We start from the raw sequence: 18094 nt of genomic DNA, 5'->3' as shown, positions 1-18094 counted from the left end.
AATCAGCAATTACAAGCCGTTTCAAAATCTAGCTGGTTGTGATTGTCACATTGGGAGGTAACAGATCAAAACCAGCCAATCGGTTCACACAGTTACTGTTTGAGGGTAGTGTCTCAGTCATATGCGCACTCGAAAACAATACCAGATTCTCTTCTGATCATAGCCTATTTATCATTAAGTCATAATAATAATAAATTAAACTTATACAGCGCTTTTCTAACACTCAAAGTCACTTAACAATAAACGGGGTGAAACAAGACAACAGATAAACATAACACAGACATACAGGGGTGGATGGGAAGGGGGGGCTACGAGAGGGAGAAGCGGCAGCCACACAGGACGCCAGCAATACTCTCCAACTTAAACAGATACAAAAGGGCAAGAAAAACAAAAAACAACAGCACTGTGGATGTTGATTTTCTGTAGGGGTTTACTCCCGTAGCCTATTCCTCCCCCGAGGTATCCACTAGGCAGTGACACTACTTAACCCATAGCTGGGGGCTGGTTGGTGGGCATCAGGGAATATCCACACACCGGTGGGCTTGCGTACCGCACGTCTAGGGGTCAGACCTCCTCCAAGTCCCTTATAGTTCAGCCAGGGTCCAAGGTGTACCCAGTTACCGTGTGTTATCACGAGGAGGTGCTACATGGGGCTTGCTGTTGGAGAGGCTATGTACTGGCAGGGAGAGACTTGCGTGCTCGGCTCTCTTGTTCGCATTTCTGCTAAAAGAACCTATCACCATATATATATATATATATATATATATATACACACACACACACACACACACACACACACACACACACACACACACACACACACACACACACACATACATACATACATACATACATACATACATACATACATACATACATACATACATACATACACACACACACACACACACTATATTGCTAGCAAACCTATCACAGACAACATCCAACTGAGCTGAATCATTCTGATAACAGATTTTATCTAAAAAAAAACAAAAAAACAACAACAACAACAGGAGGGTACTGAAACGAAATCAAGACTATTGCAGCTTACACAGCAATGGAGATGCTTAATGTGCACTTGTTCTAAGGGGAATGGAATCCCGGTGGGGAGCGAAAATTTGGCACAAGCTCTACATACATGTCATCCACTTTCGCAACTCATTAGTCAATAAAGAAGATGAGCATAACAGTCAAGATGCTGTATATAAAGTCCCCTGATGTAGCTGTATGGGGGGGGGGGGGTTACAACAAAACATCCAAACATTGAAGTCCAAATTTCAACCAGCAAAACAAGTATCTGATATCAACCATGTGTTTTTCATATCTTAATGATGGAGGCTCAACAGTTAAGGAATGTAACTCCTTCACACAATATCATGTCACTGCTCGGTGACATGGTATAAATCATTCTCTAGTAAATGTTTTGCCATATTGGAGTTAATTCTTCCATTGTATGAAATTATCATACTGCAATGGCAATTTGCTGTGTTGCTGTCATAAACGGTCTACATGCTATGTTGGCACAACCTAACCATAGAGCAAGATAACAGGTCAGCAATTCCTGGCAGTTGGCGAAAACCTCTTTATAGACTTAATTAATACTCAGTACATTACTTGATTTATTTCACTTGTTTTGTGAATGCAACTGAAACTACGCTTCAAGGATTTGATAAGCAGCTTCGAAACTTGGGTTTCTTAACATATAAGTTCTATGAAATTTCAAACCAGCGCCAAGTCAGAGCGACTTCTCAATCAATGGGACAGCTGTGGCCTAAAGGTTACAGAAGCAGGCTTGTGACTAGAAGGTCGGCAATCCAATCCCTGAACCGGCAGGAAAATGTGGGAGGGAGGGGGAATGAACGGCGCTCTCCCCTCTCTCAATACCCACAGCTGATGTGCCCTTCAGCAAGGCACTCCCCCCCAGCCAACTGCTCTAGTGGAGCGGCTCATTGGCCACCAGTGAAGACCATGGTTGTACTGGGAAGCTCCCAGATGTGAATGTGTGGAACTGTGTGAACGTGTAGCAGGGCGTTGCTGAAAAAGAGCACATGTGCTCAGCGTACTACCCTGGGTAAATAAAAGTTCAAAATAAATAAATAATAGATAGATAAATAAAAATACAAACCCAACCCTGCTGCTAAAAAAACTGGCTGTTTTTTCCTCTACTCAAGTTGAAATGTGAAAAGTGTGGTGAAATGCATTTTCTCACATTTCTCATATTCTTAGATAACTACAGCTCTTTGTGGGAATTTGCTTGTAGTCGGGCAATTCTAAACTGTGTTTTTCCCTTGAATCTCAAAGAAACTACAATGTGCCCACATGCTTGCTGTAGGAGCAGAAAGCAACTTACCAAGTTTTTGTCTCCTTAGCTCATTTAGCTATGGTTTATCAAAAGCAGCCTGCAGGGCACTAACAAACAAACACCATGCACATTTCCATTTTTCCTCCCATGACACGACACACCACCCAATTTGTTTAGAATGTTATATACTCTGTGGTATATTAAAACAAAAAAACAAAACAAAACATCAAATTATTGAATTTTGTGGACTGATATACTATTACTAATGATAGTGTGTGCATCAAAACACAAATTTTGTTCCTCATAACCATGTAGTAAAGCGCATGAAAAAAAAGTCATAACAATTGTGGTAGCAGCAAAAATTCATTCAAAATCCAAAAATTAATGAAGCCTTATAGGAACGAGTTGGGCACTGCTAAATTTGGCCTGGCATTCCAAAAATTCTGAGGATGGAAAACCAGTTCTAGCGTTACTCACCAACTGGAACTCTCGTCGGCGGTCGTAGGCATTTTGGATGCCCTCGTCAGCCCAAAGTGCACGGATGGAGGGGAAATAGTGCAGGAAGACCTTGGTCTCAACCATGCCATGGCCATGAGCCATGGCTGTGCGGGTATCGAATGCCATCATGGTATCTCCATGTCGTTGGTTTGATGGGTTACCCCATGGAATGTGAAGCTTCTCTCGAGCATCCACTAACACCCGTATACCTGGTGCAGAGAGGACAGGGGACAGAAAAAGTATATTTCATATTGTAAATGTAGAATAGAAATAAGTAAATAGTGCGGCCAGACCCGAATATCCGAGTATTTGGATATTCGTTCGTTGAGTAGGTATTCAGTTTCAATTTTGGGATTCGGGCATTTGGTTTGTTTTTGGTTTTTTTTGCTAAATGTAGGCTGTCAATAAAGGCGAACTACAAAGTACATTCATCAGCCTATTCTTGTACTACATTTATACTTTTTAATTGCACTGTTAAAATGGGGAACTATATACTGTCTTAGCTGTGGTGCCTGACATCCCTCTCACCCACAGCAGTGACGTCACACTTCAGTTCACCTCGGCCATTAAAGGAAAAACAAATTGCCAAAGACCTCAACTGTGTGGCAATACTTTAAATTGAGCAATGACAAGGCAGTGTGCCAAATATGCAATTTGAATCTGGCCTACCGCAGTAGCACAACAATCATGATAAATCACCTGAATGCTGTAAGTAATAGGCTCTTCTCATACGGTGTAAAAAACTGAGACTATACTAGCTAGCAAACTTAGCTTAGCTCATGTCTGTTTTCCAGTCACCATTATCAAGCTGCTTTTACCCACCGTTTAAAAAGTAATGTTACACATGATAAAAACGTGCACTTACGGTGCTTGGAAAATAGTTTCAACTGATCTGAATAGTTAAAATAAAACATAAGGACTCCTTATGTTTTATTTTACTCCTCATTAAGGAGTAATGTGGGAACATCTGGGGCTAAGGCAATTATTGGCATAAAAAAGCCTAATAATAATTTGTCCATAGCTGCATCCCCAGGCATTGCAGCCATCAACATCCTCAACCACACCCAAAACTATACATCAGAGCCTACAGTTCCAAAAACCAATAAAGGAGAAAAGAAAGAGAGAAATAACAGATGCCATAGTTGAGTTCATCGCTATGGATACGAGATCCATTAATGTAGTCGAGGCTTCAGAAAATTAATGAAGATGGAGCCTGGCTACAATGTCCCCAAATGCTCCAGTATTTCACACGCCCTGTCTCTGAAGTACAGCAATGTGCGAGACCAAAATTTAACTCTAGTTGGAAAACTCAACTGCCTTAAGTTTCACAACAGACATTTGGACCTCGGTGAGTATGGAGGCATATATGGCTGTCACCTGTCACTTTATAACTCAGTAGTGGGAATGCTGTGCCTTCATATTGGAAACCAAAGTAATAGAGATGAGCCACATGGAAGTCAGCATTGCCCAACAGCTCTGAGAAGCGGCGGACGCATTTGCCATTCCAAATTACAAGCAAGTAGCTTTTTATTTATTTATTTTTTGAATGTTTGGAAAGAAATTGTTTATTAAAATGTGTGATGCTATTATAACTACGCTAATTGCACTACCTACCTTGTTCCATTTATTACAGTTCATCTTATTCTATATATGGCCATTCATTTACATTCATTCGTCAGAAAAATGTCGGAGTATTACACTGTTAAGCCGACTGTTACGGCTCATAAAAAGTATTGTTATAACAGAAATAAGCATGTTTTGTATCTCTGACTTTTTTTTCTTTAAATATGATTTATTCATAAGATTTTCAACACATACAACATTACATAGCATAACATAAAACACATATACACAATTTTTAAAAGAAAGCAATAAAAAAAACTTTCAAGACAAATGAGACAATTTGGCGACAGTAACAGACTATACATCTGTGTGCTTTTTATATGGGGAAAACAGGACTCAGCCAGGAAGTGCAAGATGTTGGTACAGTGGAAGGGGGGTACCTAGTCAATGGCGACAAAATCCAGTTGGAGGGACCTGACATGTCCCAGGAAGGATTGCCAGATTTTATAAAATTGTCCATTAGAACCATGAAGGGAGTGTTTAATTTTCTCCAACTTCACAAAGGATAGGCATCCTTTATCCAGTGGGCATGAGAGGGGGGATGAGGGCTCTTTCACTGCATCAGAATAACATGCCTCGCTAACAATGTGAAAAAAGCTACAAGTTCCGCAAAATAGGACAGCAAAGAGTGGCCAGTGGGTAGGACACCAAATGGTAACTAACGGAGAGGGGTAGATATAAGTAGATGTGATAGCTGAAAGGAATCAAAAACTGATTTCCAAAACAAGGAGAGTGTGAGACAAGCCCAGAACATGTGGATGAGATTAGCTGGTCCCGAGTGACATTTATCACAGTTTGGACCAGTTCCAGGGTAGATGGGGGCTAGTTTGCTTTTAGACCAGTGCACTCTATGAGCCACCTTACATTGTAAAACCCTATGATGGGCACAAACAGACGATGCGTGGACCCGCCTCAAAACTGACTGTCAGACCTCAGGCTCTTTTTCAATATTGAGATCCTCAGACCAAGTCCTGCGGAAATGATCAGAGGACAAGGGTGGGGAGGCGCTTTCCTTCGAGACTGCCGGCCGGAGAGATGCAGTTGGCGAACGCATGCAATACGAGGGTGGGTGTTTGAATTAAAATAGGGATCAATTGGCCACTAAATTGGGAGAAAAAAGGGAAAAATCAGAAATAAATTTATATATATAAAAAAAAATATTAACATAATGTTTGTCCAGGGGTTCAAATATTTATTTTGGACCAAAAATATGCAAATAAATTCATAAAATTCATACAACGTCTTATTCCATTTGTTTGGGTCATATTCTGTCTCTCACTGTTAAAATGAACCGACGCTTAAAATTATAGACTGTTGCACTCTTTGTAAGCGGGCAAACTTACAAAATCAGCAAGGGGTCAAATAATTATTTTCCCCACTGTATATAAATGTTTAATCCATGAAATAAATGTATTACCAAAACCAAACCTTTTTAGTGCATAAAACAGATAGGGCCAGTCCACACAGTCAAATGCCTTCTCGGCATCCACTGAACTGACCAATGCCAGGTAATCTGAGGATGAAGGTGAGTATAATATATCAAACTGCCGTCTGACATTATGAAAAGAGTGTCTGTCCTTAACAAACCCTGTTTGGTCTGTGGAAAGAATAGTCGTTAGGACAGACTCTAGACGTGTTGCCAGCATCTTAGCTAAAAGCTTGACAACCACACAAAGCTGTTACAAACGTTACAGACTGAGGCTAACAGCTGACGGAATGTGGAACTGGAGTTGGCCCTGCCCACTGCTTCTAGTGTATAGGAAGGATTAATTGTGGACGACATATTTCTTTTCAACGTATACGAGTACAGAGAAATGACAAAGAAATTATAAATAAATATAAATCTTAAATTTGTCGCCGCTAGTGTGCCGTTTCTGCGCTTTTGTTTCACAGCGCTTTCTCGGGCGTTTTCTCGGATTCAGAGCCTATTATGAGCATTTATTCATTCATCTTCAGCCGTTTCTCCGGCTCAGCTCTCTCTTCACCACAACGGTCTGGGTCACGGTGGCAGCAAGCCAAGTAGGGCACTCCAGACGTCCCTCTCCCTAGCAACGCCTTCCGGCTCCTCCTGGGGGATCCCAAGGCGTTCCCAGGCCAGACTGAACATGTAGTCTACTCTGGGGTCTCCTCCCATATGGATGTGCCTGGAAAACCTCCAAATGAAGGTGCCCAGGAGGCATCCTGATCAGATGCCCGAACCACCTCAACTGGCTCCTTTTATGCGAACGAGCAGCAGCTCTACTCTGAGCTCCCTCCGGATGCCCAAGCTCCTCACCCTAAGGCTGAGCCCAGACACCCTACGGAGGAAACTATTTCAGCTGCTTGTATCCACGATCTCACCCTTTCAGTCACTACCCAAAGCTCATGACCATAGGTGAGGTTTGGAACGAAGATTGACTGGTAAATTGGGAGCTTTGCCTTCCGGCTCAGCTCTCTCTTCACCACAACAGTCCGGTACAACAGCCGCATTACTGCTCATGCTGCACCAATCTGCCTGTCAATCTCCCACTCCATCCTACCCTCATTCATGAACAAGACCCCGAGATAGTTGAACTCCTTCACTTGAGGCAACAACTCATCCCCAACCCGGAAGGCGCAATCCACCATTTTCCGGTAGAGAACCATGGCCTCAGACTTGGAGGTGCTGACTCTCATCCCAGCCATTTCACACTCAGCTGCAAACCGCTCTAGTGCATGCTGGAGCTTGCGTTCTGATGAAGCCAACAAAACCACATCATCTGCAAAGAGCAGAGATGCAATTCTGAGGTTCCCTAAACGGACACACTACTCACCTTGGCTGCACCTTGAGATCCTGTCCATGAATATCACAAACAGAATCGGAGACCAGGGACAACCTTGGCAGAGTCCGACACCCACCAAAAACTTGTTTGACTTTGTGCCGAGAATGCGGACACAGCTCTCACTTTGGTTATACAAGGACCGGATGGCTTGTAGCAACTGCCCCAGTACCCCATACTCCCGCAGTACCCCCCACAGAGTGCCCCGGGGTACACGGTCATAAGCCTTCTCCAAGTCCACAAAACACATGTAGACTGGCTGGTTAAACTCCCATGTTCCCCTCAGCACTTCCGCAAGGGTAAAGAGTTGATCCGTTGATGAGCATTCATGTAGATCTATAATGTACCCATGATAAGAAAAAATTGCCACAAGCCTTAATGGCACATAAACTGCACAGATAGGACCTTCTTCAAGCAAATCCCTCGGGATTACAAACATGCATAAAACACAGACCTTTTGGAAAGTGTTTCTTATTAATAAATAGCAATACAAAAATACTGTAGAATAACAGAATCATTAACAATTAATGTCTTTAATTAAACCTGAAGACACATGTTGCAGCGCTATGCCGTCCATCTCAGCCAACAACGGAGAAATGTCTGGCTGACTCCTTCCCGAGTCCTCCCCCCCGGCCAAAGCTCCAAGTTATTCGCTGTTGATTACTACCGAAGCTTTGGAGCCCCAAAAAATTGTATTCCGGGCAGCCCAAGTAAATAGAAGCCCTTGCTACTGTTTGAGAATTTACAGTATATACTACATGAGCATTGAATATAAAGAGACACACAAAAAAAAAATCCAAACTATTCTTTTAAAGCGGCATTAAGTGATTTTAAACCACTAGATACAATCAGTAATGCAACAGATTCTAAAACACATATTAAAGTCTAATTCAACTAGGTCACTCCTCACCCCTCCATGTCTGCATGCTGGCCAATCTGTAATAAACAGCGCATGCTTGCTATCCATTTTTTCAGCTGGATAGTGCTCGCATAGGAGTCATAAGTGCCGCCGATATGGCTCCATTTCTTCTGGATGTGTAAGTACACAATTTACTAACCTTGTTCACCTAGGAATTTGCTGAATTCACATACTTTTATGTTATCCCACTTGCTTCCTCCTCTCTGCGGTGAGTTTGTCCGGTGAGAGAAGGAGGGACTCAACCAGAGAGGGAGGTGCCCTTTGTCAGACCAGCAAAACCAAACAATGAGCTGAAAGCCTATTCCTAAAAAAATTGACCCTTATTGACTCTTATGGCATCAGGGACAAAATATACACACATTTTAGGCTTTTCTGTTCTCAAAATGTTCCTGCGTTCATTTTTTAATAATATTAAAAAAATATACTAGCCTTGTTTTTTTTTAACCATTGTGACAGCATTCAATTTAGGCTCCTGTCTTTGGCCTTGGTTTGATTTTACTGGCAAATTTAATTAGAAGGAATATTTTGATATTTGTCCGGAAAAATGCGCAAAATAGCTGAAGCTTGAAAAAAAAGCTATACAAAACAGCCCTATCAATGTGCAAGAGCATGTCCAGGGAGTGGCCAGGGGTGGCACAGGTCACCCCTGGAATCTGATTGGCCAACCCATTATCCTAAACTATGATTGGCTAATTGCCAAGTGAGAGGCGGGACTTAGTTTTAACTGTTGGACGAGTAAACTGAACTTTCATTTATAGGTGCAATTCAGTCTTAAACCTGAGAGGCAATAATGTGCCAGAGTAGTGTCTAGCCTGCCAAAAACCCATAAGATCTTGTTTTGATTTGGAGTGGCGCAGTCAACCCCACATTAAGATGTCTCTTGGGATTCTGGGCTACATTGTTACGCTGGTCTTGTCTCAATACTTGTCGCTCCTGAAAGATGCGAGTACACTTTTTGATACACATACTGTTCCAGACATTAAAAGTTTTAGCTGTAGTAAACTAAACGTTTCCCCCGTCTTCTTGATTTTCATGATGATATGGTACAAGTCTGTCATCTTCTCAGCTTGCTAGCAAACCTGTCGTCATTGTTTGGTTATTGTCAACGATGCCAACGCCATCCATGTAAATCTGTCTTGTGCAACGTTGAAGGCCTGAGTAAGTTTTGCATGTCACATTAAATCATGCATACATAATTAAATGTATTTTGCAAGATATAAAGTGACATGCGTCATGCGACAATAACAGTATGAAACGAAATCAGAACATTCAGGATTTCTTCAAAACAAAGAAATCCACAACAGCAGAGCGGGACAGACCAGCCAGCAATGTTAGTCAGAGGATGAGAGCCAACTTCACATCAGTAGGGATGTACAACAGGAGCCTCCAGCTTTAGCTGTACACACGGGTATGTAAAATCCTGATAGTTCCAAATTTGTCTTTAGTAAGCACTTATTTGATTGCCTTGATAATATCAATGACACTGTGGTTAATTGCCAGACATTGATCTTTAAAAATTAACTTTAAAACACAGGAATGTAAGACACTGTAATGTTAGTAATTAAAGTGGATATGGGCAATGGAGACAAAAATGGAAAATTAGCATTATTCCAACGTGTGTGTGTGCTCGTAATTCATGCCACCCTTGCGGAAGTCAGTGCCCCACTTAGGCCACCCCAGTCAAAAAAGTCTGGACACACCACTGCCAGTGTGAATTTAACCCACACCATCACAAAAGCTCCCCTGCATTCAATCTACACCTCCCATTTCTCTTGAATTAACCAGCAACAAATGACTGTGATTAGCGAAACAAATTCAATCTTTTACTTGAATCAGCATAGTTTGGTTTTTAACCACCATCAAAAATCTACATGGATTTTTACACCTCAATGCTTGTATACAATACAGGTAATCTTTTTACTTTCTACCCAAAAGGCTTTCATTCAGTATATGTATATATTCTCATTAAATTAATAACAAAATGATTTTTAATATGAGGATGAAAATTGTCTTCAAAAATAACGTAATAAAAACCAAAGTTATGCAACATGCTATTCAACTAGTCTAAAACAATTTTAAGATGCCAAACTTATGTAATTTGAGATCTATTTCATTGAGTTCACACACATACACACACACACAGAGTTATACTAAATTTTGAATAAAACATATGTTTCCCAATCAAAACACTGAATATATGCCGATACTCAATTTGCAAAAAAAAGAAAAAGAAAAAAAAAGAGGTGGAAACTAATTTCTGGTAACAGTATATGTTTATCATTATATCCTTTTACATTTTGCAGAACAGAGTCACATCTCTTGGCTAGCTGGAGAAGTCAAAGAAGAGATACTGGTCTGCTTGTTGTGGCCAACTTGCTTCATCTCTAAATATAGTATGTCATTGTGTCTTAGTTCGATCCAATTTCTCATGGCACAGTAGAATAGCTGAGACAAAATGACTTTGCACAGTGTTAAGGCAAAATGTGGCTAATAGGCACTGAATTTAGTTTAGCCGACATGTTTAGTTTGAAGTAGACAAGCACAACTAGTTTAATTGACTAGTTGGAAAAAACCTCCCATCCCTAGTTTAAATGTGCACTTACTCTCACAAACAACCCATAACCACACAGAAATAATTAATTTCCATTGGATCCCTATGATTTGGATGACTCAAACATCAATTTCCACATGATTGTAGCTTTAATTGTAAATCAAACTTAAGTCTGAGCATCAGATTTTAATGCCATCCACAACTGAAGGCATGTTAATGACTCAAAATGACCATAATCAATGTTTTGCAGCAAATTGAAGTATGGCAAAAATAACAAAGGGATGGCTAGACGTCTATTCTTGCTTTCAAGGACATTAAGCGAAACTCCATGACAAATTTCTTTGTTAATCAGTTCCCTCCAAGTAGAGCTGCACAAGCCTTTGCAACCATACAGTTCAAATTTCCTGGTTAAACACTTATTCAATGTGTGATTAACTAGAGCTCCTGGCCGTTCACATCTCTGTAAAATCAGATATAGTGGCTCACACACTGTTGTGGTTAAGTCACTGAGTCGTTGTTATTCACGTCACATAATGCATTTAACGCACAGCCTACTTTAAAATGGACACAGGCCAGGGGCTATAGGGTCTTACCACAAGGACCATGGCGCTGTGACAAAGCCGAGCCTGAAAAACAGGCCATCCCTGTAGAATGCAAATAGCAAACAACCGTAGCTTCATTTGACTATCACCACTGCCATCAGTTAACTAAGGAGGCCTAAACAGGGTTTTTGAAGGAGTTTGAAGGAGTGTTTTTGAAGGAGGAGGCAAAGACTACAAGTGAGCCGTTTCCCAACAGCAGTCAATGACTGTGCTACTGTGTGCCACTGCTTAAATTTTGTAAAATTTGTAGTTTATTTGATGCAGACCCCACATTTCCACATCACTGCAGAATATATAATTCAAAAAAAAAATCAAGAGAAAAACACAAAAATGTGTAAATATTCAGCACTGAATGCCCCACTATGGCTCTTGCCCATTAAGAATGGAAATCAATCTTTCCAGTTATGGGTCTTAGAAGTGATTTTTCAACAGACACAAAATAATTATAACATGTTTTGACGTAAAATAATAACATGTTTTGAAAAGGCCTTTCTTTCCATCATCTCAGCCAAAGACCTTCACCCTACATCATGGATTCAGTACTTTATTTGAGCAAACTCTAATTTACATATACATTTTAATTTTTAATTGTAATTTACCTATAAATTACATATACATTTTCCTCCCCATTTCCCTCATCATCTCAACTATGCTAAAGTTTAGTCAAACAGTTCCTGCTTTTGACCGCCTACTCTCAGCGAAAGAGCTTGTTAACTGTGCAACGCTCAGCAGATGTGGTATTTGTTACCTGACCACCTTAATTAAGTGGTAATGCGAGAAAAATCAACAAAAAAGATTATTTATCATGGAGGAAGAGTTTAGACTGCTGACCTTTCGACAGTGACTGATATGAATTCAGCAAAAGTGGAATTCAGTGGGGGGGGGGGCTATTATTATGCATTTTACATGCTATTATTGTGTATTGTTCAAATGTATTATATATTGGTCAAGAAAATACAGTCAGGAGGAGTTTCACGGAGGATGACAAAATCTGCTGCAGCCTATAATCCCCCCTCCCTGGCTTTGTAGTACAAATGATGCTTTTACTATCACTATTGCCGATGGAAAGTCCTTAGCAGACAGGCAAAGTAAGGTCCAGGCCACGCTGCCTACCTGAGCAGTGCATGTGCGCTGCAGAACCTCTTGCTTGCTTTTCATTTCAGTGCCCGTGTTAAGAGGTTAGAGCAGCCACACAGCCTGCATGAGCAGCGTAGCTCAGGTGCAGCTTGAGCCGCGCTGCGGCAACACGTCATCTAGTTTCAGCGTCAAACCTATGTTCTCTGCGTGAGGTGGGTGGTTTTTAGCAAAAACACTGAAAATGATCTGTTGATAGTCATATTGACATCGTACCAGCAACATTAAATAACTGTCACCATTCACTATACGTTCAATGTCCATATCTGTAGAATATGTCACAGACATGAAAAAAAAATTTTTTTTAACCATTTTAGCTAGCAGTTGCACGTTAGGGGAAAGCAGAGGCTACATGTGTCTAAGCTAAATATAAATGAAATCAAACATTCGATTATTGATGGCCATTATCAAAGGCAAACTCGATGTAGAATGATAGGGCTGGCAGTAGCAGCGCCGCAGCAGCAATGCTGTCTGTGTGGACACCACACGCATGTGAACCGCAACAGTTCAGCAAGGTAGCCGTCATGCATAGGTAAAGGTAAGCAGGTCGGACCAGGTCTAAGGTTAAAACGAAAGTGCAATCCATTTGAGAAGGTACCTCCATTGACATCATATGTATGTTTTCTTCAAACCGTAATAAAATGACTGTGAATTTCTAGTTTGAGGTAATTAATAGATTATCCAGACTGTGCATTATCTGAACAATAAAGACAGCTGAACTGTTTAAAAACAAACATTTGAACTAAGACCCTTACAATATATCCTAACGTTTTTGGAATAAAAAAAGAAAAGAAAAAAGGCCGTATTCTCTAGCCATGAGTAGATCGCAGCATGTCCCGTTAAGCTGGGATCAGACTACACGATATTTTTTTCTTTCACGATGGTCACCATGTCAGACTAGGCAATCATTGTGCCATAAATTCTTACCATGTCTTGGCCGGGAGACTGCCAACACTACAAGTATGACCCCGACCAATCATCGTATGCTGCTTTTCATGATCTTGCGCAATTTCATAGGTCGTTGGGGAGGAGGGTCAAGAAATTGCCAATCATGGCTACAGATACACTATGTGTGATGATGGCAGTCTTGTGTTCCGAAACAAAAAAGAAAAGAAAGAAAAAAACGATTGTGGATGCTGTTGCAGCTAGCGCTACTGGGGAATGATAACCTAGCATAGCTTAACCAGCTACTCACTGGGTTGCTGAAGTGCCTGCGCTATTTCTCACCATCACTTAGCCTTTTTTTTTACCTTTTTGGCATTTTCCGCCTTTATTTGACAGCGATAGTCGAGAAAGAGACAGGAAATGCAGAGGAGAGAGAAGAGGTGACATGCAGCAAGGGGCCCAGGCCGGAACGCACCCAGGCCACTGTGATAAAGACTCAGCCTTATGTGGTATACGCTCTACCAGGTGAGACACCCACTATCTTATTTTTGACTCCGTCATGGTCCTCCTTCGAGAGAAATGTCAAAAAGGCATATTGTTGCCACTGCTCAATGCACCTTTTCTCGCTTCCATCGTTCCACCTGACAGCAGCAATAGCAGCATCGCTTTCTCTTTGCCATGTTCACATATATGTGCACCGGAGAGCAATCTGTCATCTAATTGGTAAACGTCAAGGAACACACTGTAGGAGATGTCAGACTAGACTGGAAAATACAAAAAATTCTGACATACTAGACTTTTTGTCTGGGTGTTGTGGGGTGTCCCTGACGCCACATCACTATTCTTCGAATATGTCACGCTACACAGGATAAAGACGCCCTTTTGTCGTTTATAATCGGGGGCCTGGTGCTAGAAATTTGTTGGTGATGACAAAATTGTGTAAAAATCGGGCTGAAATCGTGTAGTCTGATCCCGGCATTAAACTAAAGGATAAAGGAGAGATGTCAGAGAAAAGAAGACAGCAGAATATTGAGGGGAAAACTGGAAATTTCTGGAGGTGACACCAAAAAGTGTTGTAGAGCAGTGTTCCAAAATTTTCGTTTGAGAATTATATCAACAGAATGTCTCACTGGGGGGGACAAATGAAAAGACAAGGCTTGAATATGCCATATGACCCTATAATCACTACAAATGAAATTATATTGGTGCAACTTGGCATTCTACAGTTTACTCTCATGTCAATGAACAGCAATAGCCATAAAAACATACAGACATAAGAACAGTTCTCTCTCTTTTATAACTGAAGTGTACAGACGCCACAGCCCATGCCTTTCCATTAGCCCTGCATCATCATGGAAACTAATACTCTACACTGAAATCCACCACCTAATTTCACACTACTAAATCAACTATTCACACTTAACACTAGGGATGCCCCTTATAGTCGACCAAACAGTCGATGACAACAGTTGCTTAACCGCAGGGTTAAAAAAAAAAAAAACCCGGTATGAAACGCCCAAAAAAAACCCAAAAACCATATGAAACACACGAGGGCGTTTGATTTGAAACGGACACAGGAAGTGGCGACAGTCAAGTCAGGCACAGACACACGCTGCCAAAGTTATATTTTAAATACATAGAAACGAAAATATTTTTTCAATTTAGGTTTTTTAACAAAGGGCTGTTTTATTTATCATTTGTTTTATAAAATTATTGTGTTGGGTGTTACAAGTTCAATACCAATGCAATAGTCTATGACTACTTTTACATGCAAACCCATACCCTAATTACACAGAATAATCAGTTAAGACAATAAATAAATCCAACCATTTTGTATATACTACACTGTACATTGTGCATATACTGGTAGGCTCTGTCATGTCCGTCTACCTCAGGCATGTGTATAAGCAACCTGCTAACATCTATTTCAGCATTTCTGATATATGCTTTGCACCACTGCACTTTATCACCTCTTAGTTTGCCTGTACAAGTCAATCCCTGTGTATATATCAGAAGATTGCTGTGTTGTCGTGTTGCTATTCTATGTTAAGTACACATAGAGCCACGAAACCGGAGTCAAATTCCATGTCTGTGCAACCTACATGGCCAATAAATCTGATTCTGAATATTTTGATTAACAAAGGTTTGAAATAGTGATTTCTAAAAAAAAATCAGGTATGCATTTATTCTTTTAATAATAAGCCTATGCTATGCCATTTAATTTGTGATAAAAGTTGGAAATAAAGTCATTCACTTATCTGCTGCTCAGATCACTGACAGTGCAATGGCATATGGTGAATGTCATTTTGCAACATTATGCTGTCTACCTGTATGCAGACCTAAGTGGCTGATCGCTGTTTAGGGTTTGAAAGTCTTCTACAAAAATGGCATTACACTGTTTTCCTTATTCATGCCACATTTCATTCCCTGAATCTGGTAGTTTTGCTTGCACAGGTTCAAAAAGCTGTATGAAATCTATTTACTCTGTATAGACCTAGATATTCTAGTAAATCAAAAGACAGAGCAAATTTCTAAATGCCTTAACGCTATAGGATTACTCTGATTTTGACCTTAACACAATCAGATAAAGGTGTACTCATGGCTGTTGATGAAGTCTGTAAAGTTTTTATCGGTTTATGGTCAGGCTATTAGCCTACATGCAAGCAAAGCTGAAAGTGTGAATACCGTTATGATATCCACATGTTCCCTGTTGTAAAGTTAGTTTCGCTTACCTGTATTCTTTATAGAACACACCTATTAAATATTATACTTAATAATGTTGTATTTTGAGTTTTACAGTGAGCATCCAAGTTAAAATGCGAAAATGTATGTGCATGAAAAATTCTGATTTATTTACAAGTTAAACCATTGCAGAAATAGGATTTGTGAACCATGACTGGGTTTTTTCCCCCTTCTCATTTCACTGCTATAAAACTTCCCAATCTGCATTTTAGCAGGGTTGTGTTTGTTTAGCCCAAGTATTTAAATTGACGCTTAGCTGAACGCTCAACTAACCGGATATGTGCGTGTGTGCGTGCGTGCGCGTGTTGTAATTGTATGCACTCTTTAAGGGTCTAGAGCTTGCTTTATAGTTAAAGGAGTAGTAAATAGCAATCAAAGTAGTTAGTTAATGAACAGTGAGTCAGATTAGCTAACGTTACGCCAAATGCTGGGAGCATGTTCGTCGTTAAGATCCCACAAAGATAAGAAGTTTGCTAAAATAACGCAAGATATCGCTTTCGGGATGGTATCACAAACAACCGAGTTTCCTGGCTGTAGCGGGGCTGGTGTGATCACACAATTTTACATTGGGTTTGCATAAAAACTGACAATACAAGTTGCACTGGTCATGACAAGATAAACTACCACGCGATTCCACTGAGCACTAAACAATGAACAGCTGCACGATTGATATCACCGCTGACTCGTATCGCTTTATAATAACCATAAATATCAGCGTGAGCAAGCACAACTGTCCTCCCAGACCCACCAGAGACGCACACAAATAACATGGGCGTTTCTTGATAGCTTAGCCAGCTGGCTGGGCTAGCACCGTGTGCTGCTAGCCCGCTGTCGGAACAGAGAAAGAGCCCCTCCAATCGGCGCTAGGGTGCGAGCGGCTACGACTAGCATTGGCTATCTCGTTTCCAATCGTTACTCGTTAGCTACTTGAAATCAGGAGACTAATTTAAGAGATTCGAAACGTATCAGCGCCGTCGCATAAAAGAACCGCCAGGCCGGACCTCACCCTTTATAACGTTGCTAAAAATCGTGGCTCTGAACTCTTCTTTGGCCCTCTGATCGAAGTCCTGCCCGTGGATGATGCGCATCTGCTTGAGGAAAGTGGACTTGCCGCTCTCACCAGCTCCGAGTAACAGGATCTTCACCAGCCGTTTTACATACGTCTTATCTCGGTTGAGGCACTTGTCTATCTCCTTGGATTTCCGCAGCTGTTCGGCCTCGCCGCTCGTAAGGAGACAGTTGGGAAAACAGACAGATAAAAAGGACCGGGACGGCAGAAAGTCCGCCATCTTTGAAACAACTTCATCGATACGGATGGGAGGACGGGCTGGAGCTAGGCCGAGTGCGGGAGGGGCGCCATTACCGTAATATTTGTCCATGCGCACAGGGGGGGCGAGGAAGTGTTGGGCGGGCCCGTATATATGTCTATGGGCGGGCCCCCTGCGCAGATGCATTATAGTTTTCCCACGCGCATTTCGCGTAGACCCGCCCCTAACTCTGCCTCTGATTGGCTAACCTTAACCCTAACCGCACCCTAGCCTAACCTTAACCAACAGAGGCAACGAGTACTAGCCAATCACATTCAGAGTAGGGTGGGTCTTCGTGGAATGCGGGTGGGAAAAAATAAGTCTGCGCAGACAAATGTATAATCTGAGGCGACCTTGTTGAGGCGGCATGTTTCTGTGGTGCCGATGGCCGACTGATATTCATGTCAGGCTACACTCTGGAGGCAAATAAACAAGGAAAGTGTCTGAAAAGAGGATGTCAGTGAGATGGAAAATGGAGATAATTTATAATAATTTATATATAATTTATATGTTAAACGAAGAATTTCACCCATTCATTTATGTTGCAGAGCAATGAGATCAGCAAATAAAAACCAACAAGCCGTATTTGAGATCCTCGAACAAGAAGATGCACGTTGCTTAGCGCTGTACCAGATTTATCATAAATCACAGCATCAATCCCGATTTGATCTGAAAAGTCGTCAGCAGGTCCCCCATCAGTTCTCTGCGATTCCCAAAAGCATTATTATTATTC

The 18094-nt window shown here is 41.2% G+C and overlaps 1 protein-coding gene across 1 annotated transcript in view; it reads right to left on the bottom strand.

Annotated features, from left to right (window-relative positions):
- The window catches only part of gna13b (guanine nucleotide binding protein (G protein), alpha 13b), a 41198-nt gene extending 23855 nt beyond the window's left edge, over window positions 1-17343 (bottom strand). The window contains exons 1-2 of the mRNA XM_056287331.1: window positions 17061-17343; window positions 2780-3009 (exon numbers count right to left, since the gene is read on the bottom strand). Of these exons, the coding sequence (XP_056143306.1) occupies window positions 2780-3009; window positions 17061-17343 (513 nt within the window). The remainder of the gene's footprint in view (window positions 1-2779; window positions 3010-17060) is intronic.
- Between the last annotated feature and the right edge of the window lie 751 nt (window positions 17344-18094).

This window comes from Lampris incognitus, chromosome 10 (assembly GCF_029633865.1).
Source record: "Lampris incognitus isolate fLamInc1 chromosome 10, fLamInc1.hap2, whole genome shotgun sequence".
NCBI lineage: Eukaryota > Metazoa > Chordata > Actinopteri > Lampriformes > Lampridae > Lampris > Lampris incognitus.
The sequence above is the reverse complement of the archived record's forward strand: the minus strand, read 5'-3'. Positions and strand labels throughout refer to the sequence as shown.